Below are 19686 nucleotides of genomic sequence, written 5' to 3' on the forward strand. Positions count from 1 at the left end.
GATGTAATGATTTAAGCTTCGATTTAAATAAAAAAAATTAAAATGATTTTAGACTTATTTTCAACACTTGAGTAGTAAACAAGAACATGGCCTTTTAGTTTTAGGAAGCCAGAGAATTTTTGTGGAATTTTTTTTTTTTTTTTTAACAGTCATTGCTCATGAATCAAAATCAAAAGACAAATAAAATAAAATAAAATAGGAGAAAAATTACAAAGTATAAATTGTGTAATAATAAAGAAAAAAGTCTAAATTAAAAATGTAATTACCGTAAGTAAATGACAAATGTAAATACAAATAAATATGATGTAAAATGTCAATAAGAGATTGAATATGAATGCAGAAATAAATACCGCATTGATAAATTACAAAGGTGACAATAGAGCCCGGAAGAGTTAGTGCTGCAAGGGGTTCTGGGTATTTGTTCTGTTGTGTTTATGTTGTGTTACGGTGCGGATGTTCTCCCGAAATGTGTTTGTCATTCTTGTTTGGTGTGGGTTCACAGTGTGGCGCATATATATACTGGGGGCCGGTATATCTGATTTTTAGGAACACTAATACAAAAACCTCACAATAATATCTGCTAAAAACGTTGACAGATCGCCTTAAAAAATGGAATAGAATTTTACATTTTTTACTGAATGAGACACCCAGAATGTACAAACCCCGTTTCCATACGAGTTGGGAAATTGTGTTAGATGTAAATATAAACGGAATACAATGACTTGCAAATCCTTTTCAACCCATATTCAATTGAACGCACTACAAAGACAACATATTTGATGTTCAAACTCATAAGCTTTATTTTTTTTTGGCAAATAATAATTAACTTAGAATTTCATGGCTGCAACACGTGCCAAAGTAGTTGGGAAAGGGCATGTTCACCACTGTGTTACATGGACTTTCCTTTTAACAACACTCAGTAAACGTTTGGGAACTGAGGAGACACATTTTTGAAGCTTCTCAGGTGGAATTCTTTACCATTCTTGCTTGATGTACAGCTTAAGTTGTTCAACAGTCCGGGGGTCTCCGTTGTGGTATTTTAGGCTTCATAATCCGCCACACATTTTCAATGGGAGACAGGTCTGGACTACAGGCAGGCCAGTCTAGTACCCGCACTCTTTTACTATGAAGCCACGTTGATGTAACACCTGGCTTGGCATTGTCTTGCTGAAATAAGCAGGGGCGTCCATGGTAACGTTGCTTGGATGGCAACATATGTTGCTCCAAAACGTGTATATACCTTTCAGCATTAATGGTGCCTTCACAGATGTGTAAGTTACCCATGTCTTGGCACTAATACACCCCCATACCATCACAGATGCTGGCTTTTTAACTTTGCGCCTATAACAATCCGGATGGTTCTTTTCCTCTTTGGTCCAGAGGACACGACGTCCACAGTTTCCAAAAACAATTTGAAATGTAGACTCGTCAGACCACAGAACACTTTTCCACTTTGTATCAGTTCATCTTAGATGAGCTCAGGCCCAGCGAAGCCGACGGCGTTTCTGGGTGTTGTTGATAAACGGTTTTCGCCTTGCATAGGAGAGTTTTAACTTGCACTTACAGATGTAGCGACCAACTGTAGTTACTGACAGTGGGTTTCTGAAGTGTTCCTGAGCCCATGTGGTGATATCCTTTACACACTGATGTCGCTTGTTGATGCAGTACAGCCTGAGGGATGGAAGGTCACGGGCTTAGCTGCTTACGTGCAGTGATTTCTCCAGATTCTCTGAACCCTTTGATGATATTACAGACCGTAGATGGTGAAATCCCTAAATTCCTTGCAATAGCTGGTTGAGAAAGGTTTTTCTTAAACTGTTCAACAATTTGCTCACGCATTTGTTGACAAAGTGGTGACCCCCACCCCATCCTTGTTTGTGAATGACTGAGCATTTCATGGAATCTACTTTTATACCCAATCATGGCACCCACCTGTTCCCAATTTGCCTGTTCACCTGTGGGATGTTCCAAATAAGTGTTTGATGAGCATTCCTCAACTTTATCAGTATTTATTGCCACCTTTCCCAACTTCTTTGTCACGTGTTGCTGGCATCAAATTCTAAAGTTAATGATTATTTGCAAAAAAAAAAAAAAGTTTATCAGTTTGAACATCAAATATGTTGTCTTTGTAGCATATTCAACTGAATATGTGTTGAAAAGGATTTGCAAATCATTGTATTCCGTTTATATTTACATCTAACACAATTTCCCAACTCATATGGAAACGGGGTTTGTACATGAAAATAAAGAATGTGGGATTTACAATATTAACTACGAAGGATAAAACACTGAATATTGACAACAATGAACATCACACCCCCTCTCCATCGACATATTTTACAATCAAGCAAAACGCAACAAAAATGCAACAAACACAGCAAAATATGAACACGAAGGGTAAAAAAAAAAAACGCCTACAATCTGATACATCTTATATATCACTATGCTTTAGAACTTTGTTGTAAAAATCCCCTCCCGCGTCCGTCTCTGACACCCACATTTCAGGCTGGCCGCTCTGGAAACACTCTGTGGAAACGCTTCCCACCCACACTGCTTGGTGCCTCGTCTGAGCTGCTGTTAGATCACCATAGTAACTAATTAGATTACCATAGTAATTAGTATATCATGCAAATATGCAGATTCCAACCATTGAAATACTTTGTATAGTCCAAGACTTACGGTTATTTGAAAACATCACAGCACATCATAATGGCAGCTACAGTTTCCATCTTAAAGATCTAAAAAAAATGATTTGGGAATGTCCGGCGGGCCAGATTAAAAAGCTTAACGGGCCGCTAGCGGCCCCCGGGCCTTAATTTGCCCAGGTCTGCAATAGAGCTTCAGAGTTCAAAGGGCATCAGGAGGCTGCGGAGCGACCTCATAACTATGGGGCGGCATGGCGTAGTGGGTAGAGCGCCCGTGTCAGAAACCTGAGGGTTGCAGGTTCGCTCCCCGCCTCTTACCATGCCGTTGTGTCCTTGGGCAGGACACTTCACCCTTGCCCCCGGTGCCACTCACACCGGTGAATGAATGTTGAATGAATGACAGGTGGTGGTCGGAGGGGCCGTAGGCGCAAATTGGCAGCCACGCTTCCGTCAGTCTACCCCAGGGCAGCTGTGGCTACGAAAGTAGTTTACCACCACCAGGTGTGAATGAATGATGGGTTTTTAACATGTAAAGCGACTTTGGGTACTTAGAAAAGCGCTATATAAATCCCAGGTATTATTATTATTATTATTATAACGCCTGACATTCCCAAAACAGCACATTATGCGACACACAAGAAACCTCTAATAGCATCTGAGAAGGCGTCAGGGTGATCTCACGTTGCTATCTAAGCTTTTGATCTATAAATACGTCTTCCCAAAAGTAGCCCTTCTTGCTTGTGGGAAAAAATAAATAAATAAAAGTCAGCTTTCAGACCACGTTACCAGCATACTGACAGTACCTGAGGCCCCCCATGCGCTGTCCCGCCACTGGTCCAGGAAGATTCCCTTTGGCCCGTCCTTCCCAGAGTCGTCCGTCTCCCAGAACTTCTTGCCAGTGAGCAGCTGCTGCAAGGACACAGATGTGACAGATAGTTGATATTGAGGTGACGGGACGATGACAATACTTTTGAATGCTATCAAAAACAGCCTGTAAATGACACACATGGCCGTTTCAGGCATTTCTTTTACGAAACACAAACCTAATAAAAAAAAGACGACAATTAGAGTCAAAGTAGGGCTGGACGACGATGGCAAAAAATAATCACGATTTTGATTGATTTTTTAAATCGAGATTAATAACTCGATTTTTCATTACTTTGAAAACATGAGTATTTATAGCACCACTAAAACTCAACTTTGGATATAATTTCAAAGCAAAACGGATATAAATTAGTAACAAATTATTATATTGTACCATATGTGCCGGCAAGAAATCTGCGTTCAAAGAACTCCGGCTTATTAGTGATTCCCAGAGCCCAAAAAAAGTCTGCGGGCTATAGAGCGTTTTCTATTGGGGCTCCAGTACTCTGGAATGCCCTCCCGGTAAAAGTTAGAGATGCTACCTCAGTAGAAGCATTTAAGTCCCATCTTAAAACTCATTTGAAAACTCTAGCCTTTGAATAGACCCCCTATTTAGACCAGTTGATCTGCCGTTTCTTTTTTCTCCTCTGCCCCCCTCTCCCTTGTGGAAGGGGGGGGGGGGCACAGGTCCGGTGGCCATTGATGAAGTGCTGGCTGTCCAGAGTCGTGACCCGGGGTGGACCGCTAGCCTGTGCATCGGTTGGGGACATCTCTGCGCTGCTGACCCGTCTCCGCTCGAGATGGTCTCCTGCTGGCCCCACTATGGACTGGACTCTCACTATTATGTTAGATCCACTATGGACTGGACTCTCACTATTATGTTAGATCCACTATGGACTGGACTCTCACTATTATGTTAGATCCACTATGGACTGGAGTCTCACTATTATGTTAGATCCACTATGGTCTGGACTCTCACTATTATGTTAGATCCACTATGGTCTGGACTCTCACTATTATGTTAGATCCACTATGGACTGGACTCTCACTATTATGTTAGATCCATTATGGACTGGACTCTCACAATATTATGTTAGATCCACTATGGTCTGGACTCTCACTATTATGTTAGATCCATTATGGACTGGACTCTCACAATATTATGTTAGATCCACTATGGACTGGACTCTCACTATTATGTTAGATCCACTATGGACTGGACTCTCACTATTATGTTGGATCCATTATGGACTGGACTCTCACAATATTATGTTAGATCCACTATGGACTGGACTCTCACTATTATGTTAGATCCACTATGGACCTGGACTCTCACTATTATGTTAGATCCACTATGGTCTGGACTCTCACTATTATGTTAGATCCACTTTGGACTGGACTCTCACTATTATGTTAGATCCACTATGGACTGGACTCTCACTATTATGTTAGATCCACTATGGGGTGTCACCCACATCTGCGGCCTTCTCCAAAGGTTTTTCCTTGCCCTTATGTGGGATCTGAACCAAGGATGTCGTTGTGGCTTGTGCAGCCCTTTGAGACACTTGTGATTTAGGGCTATATAAATAAACATTGATTGATTGATTGATTGACGAATAAACAACAATTACAAATATTAATAGCAATATAAAAAACAATCAAATTCAGTTCCATTTCAATAGTGTTTTTTTTACCTTTTACACTTATTTACCACCATTAAGTGTGTGCTGCTTGTGTCAAATATAATTTAATAACGTATGTTACCGTAAATTCCGGAATGTAAGCCACTGCTTTTTTTCCTACGGCTTATAAAACGACGCGGCTAATTTAAGGATTTTTCTTAATGCAAAAAGTTTTTACTTAACACATACAAAGAATATGAAATGGTGTGTTATTATTTGTGCCAAGGCGCCATCTTTTGGATGAGTTCGCTCATCATGTGCTGCAACCCGCAGCTTTTTAGCGTCGCCGCAGAGCATGGTGTCAAACTCTGGCCCGCCGTGTAATTTCACTTGGCCCCTGAGGCGATATCAAATTAACACAAGAGCTGGCCCGCCGATTATATACAGCGACGGTGCCGCGGTAACACCACATTCACCACTAATTCTCATACTTGCCAACCTTGCCAACAAGAAAGAAAAAAAAAAATTGGGGGTATTTTATTTGAACTAAGCAAAATTATCTGCCAATAGAACAAGAAAATTTGGCTTGTCAAGACTTTTCAAAACAAGTAAAATAATAATAAAACTCTAGAAATTCAATAGGGTCCTCTGTCCCAAAGGGACATTCGGTCCCTAATTAGCTAACCTCAATGAACCAAAAATATCTTAAAATAAGTATATTCTCACTGATGGGTCAAATGCAAAGAATAATTTTGCCACACCTAGTGTGTGTGTGACAATCATTGGTAATTTAACTTGAACTTAACTAATAACAAGTGCACTTTTCTTGGTAGAAAAAAAAAGTGACCTTTTTGCTCAAAATGTTAAAATATTCTTAAATTAAGTAAATGCGAGTGCCATTATCTTGACATAATGATATGCGCTCGGCATTAGGGCTGCAACTAACAACTTATTTCATAATCGATTAATCTGTCGATTATTACGTCGATTAATCGATTAATAATCGGATAAAAGAGACAAACTACATTTCTATCCTTTCCAGTATTTTATTGAAAAAAAAACAGCATACTGGCACCATACTTATTTTGATTATTGTTTCTCAGCTTTTTGTAAATGCTGCAGTTTATAAAGGTTTATAAAAATAAAAAAAAATAAATAAATAAATAAAAATATCCTCTGCGCATAGCATAGATCCAACGAATCAATGACTAAATTCATCGCCAACTATTTTTATAATCGATTTTAATCGATTTAATCGATTTTAATCGATTTAATCGATTTTAATCGATTTAATCGATTAGTTGTTGCATCGGAATTTTTTTTTTCATGCTTGAAGTAAGAAATTATTACTTTAAAAAAGTAGCTTTATACTTGTGAGTGTTGATGACACAGCTTTGCAACAGTTGATATTCTAGTTTCAAGCAGGTTTTACTCAATATAGGTCATAACATCTCAGCAACAAGCTGTAATATCTTACTGAGATCATTTAGGACCAAAACACTTAAAACAAGTAAAACACTCTGAACATAAAATCTGCTTGGTGAGAAGAATGATCTTAACAGACAGAAAATAAGCAAATATCACCCTTATTTGAAATATTTCATCTTACTTAGATTTCAGTTTTTGCAGTGTAGAACTGTGAAATCCGGTGGAAACGCATACCACAGGTTTACAGTAAATAAAGGTTCCAGGAACTACAATTCCTGAACTTTTGGTGGAAAAATGCCTTTAAACGATCTAGAAAACCACTACAGTTAAAGACACATGTGTAATCCAAGTCTCTCACAAGACGAAACGAAACAGGTACCATAACTACTGGGACTTATTGTGCAACTTATTGTCTTGTAATTAATGTACATCAGAGCTATTCAAATGTTTGTATTTTTTGTATTTAGTGTATTAGATTCAGCAACTAGTGTTTGGATCCCACTGTACGCAATATCTGAAGAGCATGGAAAAAAGCATTTCACTGTGGTGTACTCTGCATGTGACGAATAAAACCTTGAACCTTGAGGTGTTGTCTCACCTCTCCCATCGCACGTCCCTCCAGTGCCAGGGCCTGGAAGTCGTGGTTCAGCTCGTCCATCGAGCGCACCTGAGGACAAAGATAGGGTTGGACACTCAACAATGCTGCGATAACAATAAATATTGGCAGTTTGTGTAGTCTTTGTGTACCAACTGCAGATACAGATTCAATGTATTTACTATTACTGGCTAATTTCACATTTGTTAAAAAGTAAGTCCAACTGAACGTGTCAAATATTAACCAGGGAAGTGTTTCCGAGTACAGCTGTGAACCGAGTACCGGTATTATTTGGTACCGGTTCCTAATTACGTTGGTCCATGAGGACTGTGAAGATTCCGGTATAACAATACTGCTATCGGTATTTTTTGTTCCAGCTGACCGACATAATTATGACACGCTGTCACATTCAGTTCAACTGCTACACATTAAATTCAGCTTTCAATATTGACAAATAAGGAAGCAACGCCACACTAAAGTATGTAACAATTTTTTCTCTGGCTTTGAAGTGAACACACTTCACTCACGAGTCCCGACCACGTTCCATCAACCGTCCTAGCGGTCCATTGATCCAAAAGCCAATATTAATCCACTCAAAAAAGTAAAACATTGAGGTAATTGTATAATCTATAAAGTTGCTTTGAAGCAAGATAATATCCGCTGTGACTGACAGGTCTCTGGTTGCTGTATGACGTCGCTCATTGCGCCGCGTTCGCGTGTCATTAAAACACACTTACTTGCTTAAATGTGTTTCAGATCCTTCTGTCTCTTGACTACAAACTGGACGATTATACTCACTCACTGGGTCTTTATATTTATATAATTCACACTACACACTAGGGTTGTACGGTATACTGGTACATATACATACATACATACACACATATATACATACATACATACACACATATATATATATATATATATATATATATATATATATATACATATATATACATATATATACATATATATATATATATATATATATATATATATATACATATATATATATATATACATACATATATATATATATATATATATATATATATACATATATATATATATATACATACATATATATATATATATACATACATATATATATATACATATATACATATATATATATATACATACACACACACACACTACCGTTCAAAAGTTTGGGGTCACATTGAAATGTCCTTATTTTTTAAGGAAAAGCACTGTACTTTTCAATGAAGATAACTTTAAACTAGTCTTAACTTTAAAGAAATACACTCTATACATTGCTAATGTGGTAAATGACTATTTTAGCTGCAAATGTCTGGTTTATGGTGCAATATCTACATAGGTGTATAGAGGCCCATTTCCAGCAACTATCACTCCAGTGTTCTATAGGTACAATGTGTTTGCTCATTGGCTCAGAAGGCTAATTGATGATTAGAAAACCCTTGTGCAATCATGTTCACACATCTGAAAACAGTTTAGCTCGTTACAGAAGCTACAAAACTGACCTTCCTTTGAGCAGATTGAGTTTCTGGAGCATCACATTTGTGGGGTCAATTAAATGCTCAAAATGGCCAGAAAAAGAGAACTTTCATCTGAAACTCGACAGTCTATTCTTGTTCTTAGAAATTAAGGCTATTCCACAAAATTGTTTGGGTGACCCCAAACTTTTGAACGGTAGTGTATACATACATACATACATACATACATACATACATACATACATATACATATATATATACACATGAGGGGACGACTTTCTGGCGCTGTGTACATTGGACAACGTTGCAGGTATTGGTTGAATTTGCGTGAGTTGGACTGATTTAAAGGACAATAGACCTACTCAAAGCAACATGGTGACACATTGAATTCAAATATTGAGTGAGATATTTGTCCACGTAAACATGCTGTTGGCGCACCTGGCTGTCGTGGATGTTGTCCCCAGTGGGCCAGCGATGTTTGCCAGGCTGCTCGCCGTGCTGCCGCTGGAAGAAGTAGTCGACCATGGCGTCATCCTGGGAGCGTCCAGCACCCGCCACACCCTGCGGGCGGGGGGGAGGACAGAATCGGTCATGGTCAGACATCAGTGCAGAGAACGTGACCTTCGACAGTCGTGTTAATTAAAGCGCTACCTGCTGGCTGGGGGGCGTGGCCAGAGGGGTTTGCCCAGTGGGAGGGGCGTGTCCTCCACTGCTCAGCACCACAGGCATGCTGGGGGGTGTAGTTCTATGGTGGGGGCTGAAGGAATCCTGCCAGAGCACTGCTTTCCTCTTCAACACACACTGCTCATTCCACCACAGCCTGCAGAGAAGAAATCCTTTTATTACTCCACTTTCCCCCAGATTGACAATATACGAAGCAGGTTTAATATGACATCATCAAAACATTTGCATAATCACCCATGGTGGATATATTTTCTCACACAGGTCTTGCTGTATTTTTTCAGGTTGCTAGACAAGCGCTTACAATATACACACTGCAAGTATATATATAATGTAGTAACAGACACCTTCATAACAATATGTACAATATACACACTGCAAGTATAGCCATAATGTAGTAACAGACACCTTCATAGCAATATGTACAATATACACACTGCAAGTATATACATAATGTAGTGACACCTTCATAACATGTAATATGTTTTATACACACTGCAAGTATATACATATGGGGAAAACAGACACCTTCATAAGAATATGTACAATATACACACTGCAAGTATATACATAATGTAGTAACAGACACCTTCATAAAAATATGTAATATGTACAATATACACCCTGCAGGTATATATATATAGTGTAGTAACAGACACCTTCATAACATGTGATATGTTTTATACACACTGCAAGTATATATATAATGTAGTAACAGACACCTTCATAACAATATGTTATATTTATAATATACACACTGCAAGTATATATATAATGTAGTAACAGACACCTTCATAACAATATGTTATATTTATAATATACACACTGCAAGTATATATATAACGTAGTAACAGACACCTTCATAACAATATGTAATATTCATAATATACACACTGCAAGTATATATATAATGTAGTAACAGACACCTTCATAACAATATGTAATATTTATAATATACACACTGCAAGTATATATATAATGTAGTAACAGACACCTTCGTAACAATATGTAATATTTATAATATACACACTGCAAGTATATATATATAACCTAGTAACAGACACCTTCATAACAATATGTCCAATATACACACTGCAAGTATATATATATTGTAGTAACAGACACCTTCATAACAATATGTAATGTTTTATATACACACTGCAAATATATACATATAATATAGTAACAGACACCTTCATAACATGTTCAATATTTACCGGATTTTGATCATTTTAATCATTTCCGGGACTGATTTCTTCCTCGCATTTATTTCTGTTTCCTTAGCAACGCGCATCCGACAATGTGTGTTCCTCTTCCGGATACAAAACACGTGTGTGTGTGTATGTTACAATCATGGCAGACTTGGCAACAAACATCGAAGACGACCTTATATTTTTGAAGCTGAATATACTGAGGATGAACTACTGCTTCTAGAAGCGAGCACAAAGGAAGAGTGAGACCAGACGAAAGCCGAGAGAGTGAGGTGAAAGTGACTCGAAGCTATAAATGTGGAATTTGGAGACAAGCTATTTTGACATAAATTGAGTGCTTACCCCAAATAAACCAGAAAAAAACGTCCCCGGCCAGCTGTTGATCATGATACACGCAGCACGTCTTACTGTCTGGCTAGCTGTGTACAGACAAAACATGAACTAATACTTTACAGATACTGTAATATGATTGTTCATGTTTTTCAGTCAGAACAGACTGATGTCCTATTGCGGTGTTGTGCATTACATACTCAAATGCATTTTGTGTTGTCGTAGAAGCGAGCTTATCTTTTGTCGTAGTTAGCTTTTACGACAAATACTGTAGCACGCCGATGTGTTACTACTAGAGATGTCCGATAATATCGGACTGCCGATATCGGCCGATAAATCCCTTCAAATGTAATATCTGAAATGATCGGTACCGGTTTCAAAAAGTAACATTTATGACTTTTTAAAACGCCGCTATACGGAGTGGTACACGGACGTAAGGAGAAGTACAGAGCAGTTGCGTCTCCCAGTCATACTTGCCAACCCTCCCGATTTTCCCGGGGGACTCCCGAATTTCAGTGCCCCTCCCGAAAATCTCCCGGGACAACCATTCTCCCGAATTTCTCCCGATTTTCACCCAGACAACAATATTGGGGGCGTGCCTTAAAGGCACTGCATTTGCGTGCCGGCCCAATCACATAATATCTACGGCTTTTCAAACACACAAGTGAATGCAAGACATACTTGATCAACAGCCATACAGGTCACACTGAGGGTGCCCGTATAAATAACTTTAACACGGTTACAAATATGCGCCACACTGTGAACCCACACCAAACAAGAATGACAAACACATTTCGGGAAAACATCCGCACCGTAACACAACATTAACACAACAGAACAAATACCCAGAACCCCTTGCAGCACTAACTCTTCCGGGACGCTACATATACACCCCCTGCCACCTCCTACCCCCCCACCTCAACCTCCTCATGCTCTCTCAGGGAGAGCATGTCCCAAATTCCAAGCTGCTGTTTTGAGGCATGTTAAAAAAAATAATAATGCACTTTGTGACTTCAATAATAAATATGGCAGTGCCATGTTGGCATTTTTTTCCATAACTTGAGTTGATTTATTTTGGAAAACCTTGTTACATTGTGTAATGCATCCAGCGGGGCATCACAACAAAATTAGGCATAATAATGTGTTAATTCCACGACTATATATATATCGGTATCGGTTGATATTGTTTATTTTGTTGACCATTGACCGAAGAAGAATAATAAACTAAACTAAAATATCGGAATCGGTAATTAAAGAGTTGGACAATATCGGATATCGGCAAAAAAGCCATTATCGGACATCTCTAGTTACTACACTAGAAAGAGTACCTCAGTGTTCACTCTTACAATAACAATGTTGCTACAGTTTGGGTATTATACAGGTTAGGGAACGTAAATAAAGTATTGACGGTTTTTGAATACATTTTAAAAGTGATTGACAGGTAGAATGGATTGCTTCCATTAGGTGCATTGCTAGCCACCAAGAACGAGCCCATTTTTAAATGTTACAAAAGCGGACAAAAAAACAAAAACCTTTTGTCTTCTTGTCTCTCGTAATGATTGTGAACGATAGGCAACATTCCCTTTAAGGCCTACTGAAACCCACTACTACCGACCACGCAGTCTGATAGTTTATATATCAATGATGAAATCTTAACATTATAACACATGCCAATACGGCCGGGTTAACTTATAAAGTGACATTTTAAATTTGCCGCTAAACTTCCGGTTCGAAACGCCTCTGAGGATGACGTATGCGTGTGACGTAGCCCGACGAACACGGGTATGCCTTCCACATTGAAGCCGATACGAAAAAGCTCTGTTTTCATTTCATAATTCCACAGTATTCTGGACATCTGTGTTCGTGAATCTGTTTCAATCATGTTCATTGCATTATGGAGAAGGAAGCCGAGCAAGCAAAGAAGAAAGTTGTCGGTGCGAAATGGACGTATTTTTCGAACGTAGTCAGCCACAACAGTACACAGCCGGCGCTTCTTTGTTTACATTCCCGAAAGATGCAGTCAAGATGGAAGAACTCGGATAACAGAGACTCTAACCAGGAGGACTTTTGATTTGGATACACAGGCGCCTGTAGAGAACTGGGACAACACAGACTCTTACCAGGATTACTTTGATTTGGATGACAAAGACGCAGACGTGCTACTGTGAGTATGCAGCTTTGGCTTTTTTTTGCGTATGTACGTAACTTTTTTTAAATATATAAGCTTTATGAACCTTGGGTTAGGTGAACGGTCTTTTGGGCTGAGTGATTGTGTGTGTTGATCATGTGTTTGAATTGTATTGGCGTGTTCTATGGAGCTAGGAGCTAGCAGAGGAGCTAGGAGCTAGCATAACACGTACCGTACCGTACGTGCGCGTCACGTACGTAACTTTTTAAAAATATATAAGCTTTATGAACCTTGGGTTAGGTGAACGGTCTTTTGGGCTGAGTGATTGTGTGTGTTGATCGGGTGTTTGAATTGTATTGGCGTGTTCTATGGAGCTAGGAGCTAGCAGAGGAGCTAGGAGCTAGCATAACAAACACGCAGGTGTTATTATGCAGGATTAATTTGTGGCATATTAAATATAAGCCTGGTTGTGTTGTGGCTAATAGAGTATATATATGTCTTGTGTTTATTTACTGTTGTAGTCATTCCCAGCTGAATATCAGGTACCGTGAGTATGCAGCCTTGGCTGCTAAACATTCGATAACTTGACCGTATGTGCGCGTCACGTACGTAACTTTTTAAAAATATATAAGCTTTATGAACCTTGGGTTAGGTAAACGGTCTTTTGGGCTGAGTGATTGTGTGTGTTGATCAGGTGTTTGAATTGTATTGGCGTGTTCTATGGAGCTAGGAGCTAGCAGAGGAGCTAGGAGCTAGCAAAACAAACACGCAGGTGTTATTATGCAGGATTAATTTGTGGCATATTAAATATAAGCCTGGTTGTGTTGTGGCTAATAGAGTATATATATGTCTTGTGTTTATTTACTGTTGTAGTCATTCCCAGCTGAATATCAGGTCACCCCCGGCTCTCACAGCATCTTCCCTATCTGAATAGCTTCAACTCCCCACTAGTCCTTCACTTGCACTTTACTCATCCACAAATCTTTCATCCTCGCTCAAATTAATGGGGAAATTGTCGCTTTCTCGGTCCGAATCTCTCTCACTTCATGCGGCCATCATTGTAAACAATAGGGAACTTTGCGTATATGTTCAACTGACTACGTCACGCTACTTCCGGTAGGGGCAAGCCTTTTTTTTATCAGATACCAAAAGTTGCAATCTTTATCGTCGTTGTTCTATACTAAATCCTTTCAGCAAAAATATGGCAATATCGCGAAATGATCAAGTATGACACATAGAATAGATCTGCTATCCCCGTTTAAATAAAAAAAATTCATTTCAGTAGGCCTTTAAGAGAGCTGACATGTTGTGGCAACATCACTCAGCTTGGTTGTGACCCGTGCACTGAAGCAGGACTCTGGACTCGGCTTTTAAAACGTCAGAAGAAGGGAATGTCCGTGAAAGGATGACCTGATGATTAAACTCTGTCTTTTTTGCAATCATCGCCGAGGTTGTAGAAAACAAGGAAGACAGCAGTGACAATGGCCAAGAGAGGAGAATAAATGTTGCAGGTTTAACTACAACTCAGTCCATGGTAGGAATGGAATATCAATAAAACAGAGTCTCTAATCTCTTCTTTACAATTGAACAACATTTCCAAGCAGATCTTCAGTCAGCTAGAAGGGGGAGAGCGTGTAATCGCACATTTAGCACAAATGCTGTTTACAAATGTATTCTCCGCCCCTCAGGAGATCTAATAATCGACTTCTCTGTGATAAAGAGCGTATCTTGCAGGCATCTTAAAAGTGGACACGAAATAGGATGTATGGTCACGTTGGAGTGGATTAAGTGACGTGCAGAGGTTTCAAACATCATCTAATACTTCACAGCTCTGTTTAGATTGACACAGTATATGTTTATTATTGCAGTTACATCATACTGAGAGATGTTTATTATAACTTGGCCACCTTATATAACTACAACTCAACTTACGAGCTCAATTGGTTCAGAACTTAAAAACACTGCACCCCGCACTGAAATCAATTGAAATACCTTTAAACCCGTGCTTGGCCCTCCAATACACCACTTTTAACATGTAAGAAAAACTAATCAGTAGAATGTACTACAACGACAGTAGTATTATCAAGTACAGTGTTCCCCCGTCACGTTGCGGTTCAGTGCCTTAAGGGGTTTAAAGGCCTACTGAAAGCCACTACTACCGACCACGCAGTCTGATAGTTTATATATCAATGATGAAATCTTAACATTGCAACACATGCCAATACGGCCGGGTTAACTTACAAAGTGCAATTTTAAATTTCCCGCGACACTTCCGGTTGAAAACGTCTATGTATGATGACGTATGCGCGTGACGTTAATGGTAAGTATTCGGACACATTGTATCCAATACAAACAGCTCTGTTTTCACCACATAATTCCACAGTATTCTGGACATCTGTGTTGGTGAATCTTTTGCAATTTGTTTAATGAACAATGGAGACTGCAAAGAAGAAAGCTGTAGGAGGGATCGGTGTATTAGCGACGGACTACAGCAACACAACCAGGAGGACTTTGACTTGGATAGCAGACGCGCTATCCGACGCTAGCCGCCGACCGCATCGATGATCGGGTGAAGTCCTTCGTCGCGCTGTCGATCGCTGGAACGCAGGTGAGCACGGGTGTTGATGAGCAGATGAGGGCTGGCTGGCGTAGGTGGATAGCTAATGTTTTTAGCATAGCTCTGTGAGGTCCCGTAGCTAAGTTAGCTTCAATGGCGTCGTTAGCAACAGCATTGTTAAGCTTCGCCAAGCTGGAAAGCATTAACCGTGTATTTACAGGTCCATGGTTTAATAGTATTGTTGATTTTCTGTCTATCCTTCCAGTCAGGGGTTTATTTCTTTTGTTTCTATCTGCAGTTAAGCCCGATGCTATCACGTTAGCTCCGTAGCTAAAGTGCATTGCCGATGTATTGTCGTGGAGATAAAAGTCACTGTGAATGTCCATTTCGCGTTCTCGACTCTCATTTTCAAGAGGATATAGTATCCGAGGTGGTTTAAAATACAAATCCGTGATCCACAATAGAAAAAGGAGAAAGTGTGGAATCCAATGAGCCAGCTTGTACCTAAGTTACGGTCAGAGCGAAAAAAGATACGTCCTGCACTGCACTCTAGTCCTTCACTCTCACGTTCCTCATCCACAAATCTTTCATCCTTGCTCAAATTAATGGGGTAATCGTCGCTTTCTTGGTCCGAATCACTCTCGCTGCTGGTGTAAACAATGGGGAAATGTGAGGAGCCTTTCAACCTGCGACGTCATGCTACTTCCGGTACAGGCAAGGCTTTTTTTTATCAGCGACCAAAAGTTGCGAACTTTATCGTCGATGTTCTCTACTAAATCCTTTCAGCAAAAATATGGCAATATCGCGAAATGATCAAGTATGACACATAGAATGGATCTGCTATCCCGATTTAAATAAAAAAATGTCATTTCAGTAGGCCTTTAAACCCGTGCTTGGCCCTCCAATACACCACTTTTAACATGTCAGTAAAACTAATCAGTAGAATGTACTACAATGACAGTAGTATTATTATTATTATTATTACAGTGTTCCCCCGTCACGTTGCGGTTCAGTGCATTAAGGGGTTTAAAGTAGGGCTGGGCGATATGTAGGGATGATGCTCGAAACCGGTTTTCCCGGTTGTTCACTAAGAAAAGAACCGAGTCCTCTGACTCGAATCCCTTTTTGAGAACCAGTACCCGTTATCGAGACCACTATAGTAAAGAAAAAGAGTTGGTTCTTTATTCGAATCCCTAGGAACGACTCCCGTCCCGACAAGAAATGCCCCGTGAGACATCACAAGAAATGACGTCACGTAGCTCAGTCATTTGTCACGGTGAGGTGCAGCGTGCTGCGGTTCGTTCCCGGGACGCAAAACTGACGGCGCCGGACGAAAGCGTGTAGGTAGGAGATGATTTATTTCTCATAAATCATACACATTACAACAGACAGGAACGAAACAAAAGGAAAGCGTGCCGTTCGCACGAGAAGCTGAAGCAAAAACTTACTTAGCACAGGAATACTAGAAGCTAAGGTAACTTTAGCACAGCTGGAAAAGCAGAATGCCAACGTAACTGTTGCAAATGCAAACAATGAAGCCACGACGAGTGACCGGGAAAGGCAGGCTTAAATAGAGTCTCTGATGAGCAACAGGTGCGCGTACAAGGCAGGTGAAAATCATAAGTAACCATGGTGACTAAAACAAACCCCCGAAGTGCACAAAACAACTAAGGAAGTCCAAAACTAACAGAACATAACTCAGCAAAACATGATCCGACCACATCATAATACATCCCAGTTTCATATCATTTCACTTTACAGGAGTAGGAAGAAGTCAAGCTTATTTAATCCTACCCCTTTCCCACTTCATAGTGTTTACAAATATATACATCATTTACTGACCTTTTTATAATAAAATATCTGTGAATTAGTATATACAACAGTTTTGTAATATGTAATTCATTAATTCAGTCATTATTAATATACTGAGATGAATAATATCTTATTTTCAATAAGGTTGAAAGTATTTCTCATAATTCTTCTTCTTTGTACTTTGTAAGCACTATTCATTCGAACAACCTCTTAAAGTGGATCATATCAGTACAATGTTTAACTTCTTTACTTCATCCATTCCATCATTTAATTCCACATCATTTTAGCTGTTTGCAATTTTACCAAATCATCAAACTTTAATATTTTTGACTCAATAAATAAAGTGTTTGTATGTTCTCTATATCCAACATTATGTATCAGTCGAATTAATTTTTTTTGTAACCCGGTTAACGAATGTAGCGCACATTTGTAGTTATTTCCCCACATTTCTGCACAATAACTCAGATATGGTAATACTATAGTAGCGAGCAGTAGAGAACGTGAAGTGATTTGTTAAACCAAATATTGTGTTTTTTTCCATATACAACAACCTATCTGGACTCGATAAGAGAATCGATAAGAGAATCGATAAGGAATCGGTTCGATAGGAGGATTCGATAATAGGCTCGAACTCCATAATTTCTTAACAAACATCATCCCTGGCGATATGGCCTTTTATTAATATCTCGATATTTTTAGGCCATGTCACGATACACGATATATATCTCCATATTTTGCCTTAGCCTTGAATGCACACTTGATGCATATAATCACAGCAGTATGATGATTCTATGTGTCTACATTAAAACATTCTTCATACTGCATTAATATATGCTACTTTTAAACTTTCATGCAGAGAGGGAAATCACAACTAAGTCAATTTAGCAAAAGTGTATTTATTAAAGAGTTATTAAGCAGTGGCACAAACATTCATGTCATTTCCAAACAGAAAGTGCAAGATTGTCAGACATTTTAAAACAAGCTATTAGTGCACTTTTGTGCATGATGTCACTAAGATGACATATCAAAACAACACTAAATTAAAGTGCACTTTTTGTACAGAACGCCACTACAATAGTTTAAAACAAATAAAGTGCACTTTTGTGCATGATGTCACACAAGATATTTCAATAAGTGTCAAATAAAAATGAGCTACATAATAGGAAATCAAATAGTGTATGTCCTTCGCTATGTGGTAGGTTCCTGCGGACGTTATCTCCTTCTGTTGTTGACTATTTTTTTCATACAGTGTTAATGTGGAAATGGTTGCTTCGGCATTTTGTGGGTGTGGCACCGAACGGAGATGTTGACATGCGGAGTTTCAAGCACTTATTCTCGAGCGGGTGACTTTTCAAATGATGCTAGTAGTGTTGCTACTTTTTGTAGCCACGCTTTTGCCGCATACTTGACATATTACGGTTGTCTGTTCAACATCTTCCCGCTTGAAGCCAAACCACCGCCAGACGATGCACCCCCTGCTGTTTTTCTTGGGAATTAATTCTTCCTTCATTTGTTACCAGATTAGCACCTTCTTTCTCTCGTATTACCACTCGCACCGCTCCGCTGTCACCACGGCTAACGTTAGCCATGCCGCTACCTCTCTGCTCGGCGAGGGCGTATGACGTTGCACGTGCGACAGTATGTGACGTATGTAAGAAGGTGCGCTTGTTTAATGTCTCTGTGAGAAGGAGACAAGAAAGAGTGAGAAAAACCTGTAGTGTAATGCCCGCAGCTAAAAGCAACTACCTGAAAACGTATACTCCAATATCCCGATATAGTCATTTTCTGTATCGCACAGTGACAAACCCGCGATATATCCAGTATATTCCATATATCGCCCAGCTCTACCACAACGACAGTAGTATTATCAAGTACAGTGTTCCCCTGTCACGTTGCGGTTCAGTGCATTTAAGGCCTACTGAAAGCCACTACTACCGACCACGCAGTCTGATAGTTTATATATCAATGATGAAATCTTAACATTGCAACTCATGCCAATACGGCCGGGTTAACTTATAAAGTGCAATTTTAAATTTCCCGCGACACTTCCGGTTGAAAACGTCTATGTATGATGACGTATGCGCGTGACGTCAATGGTTGAAACGGAAGTATTCGGACACCATTGTATCCAATACAAAAAGCTCTGTTTTCATCTCATAATTCCACAGTATTCTGGACATCTGTGTTGGTGAATCTTTTGCAATTTGTTTAATGAACAATGAAGACTGCAAAGAAGAAAGCTGTAGGTGGGATCGGTGTATTAGCAGCTGGCTGCAGCAACACAACCAGGAGGACTTTGACTTGGATAGCAGACGTGCTATCAGACGCTAGCCGCCGA

At 39.5% G+C, this 19686-nt stretch overlaps 1 protein-coding gene across 5 annotated transcripts in view; it reads right to left on the minus strand.

Moving 5' to 3' along the window:
- pum1 (pumilio RNA-binding family member 1) overlaps positions 1–19686 on the minus strand; it is a 95725-nt gene that overhangs the window by 67036 nt on the left and 9003 nt on the right. For 4 of the 5 annotated variants that reach the window (XR_009826211.1, XR_009826212.1, XR_009826213.1 and 1 more), the window contains exons 2-5: positions 9281–9449; positions 9068–9190; positions 7158–7226; positions 3449–3554 (exon numbers count right to left, since the gene is read on the minus strand). Coding sequence is in view for 2 of the 5 variants with exons in the window: in XM_062047250.1 (XP_061903234.1) it covers positions 3449–3554; positions 7158–7226; positions 9068–9190; positions 9281–9449 (467 nt within the window). In the remaining 3 variants the exon portion in view is untranslated. The remainder of the gene's footprint in view (positions 1–3448; positions 3555–7157; positions 7227–9067; positions 9191–9280; positions 9450–19686) is intronic. The other variant, XM_062047251.1, reaches the window with a different exon arrangement.

This window comes from Entelurus aequoreus, linkage group LG05 (genome assembly GCF_033978785.1).
Source record: "Entelurus aequoreus isolate RoL-2023_Sb linkage group LG05, RoL_Eaeq_v1.1, whole genome shotgun sequence".
NCBI lineage: Eukaryota > Metazoa > Chordata > Actinopteri > Syngnathiformes > Syngnathidae > Entelurus > Entelurus aequoreus.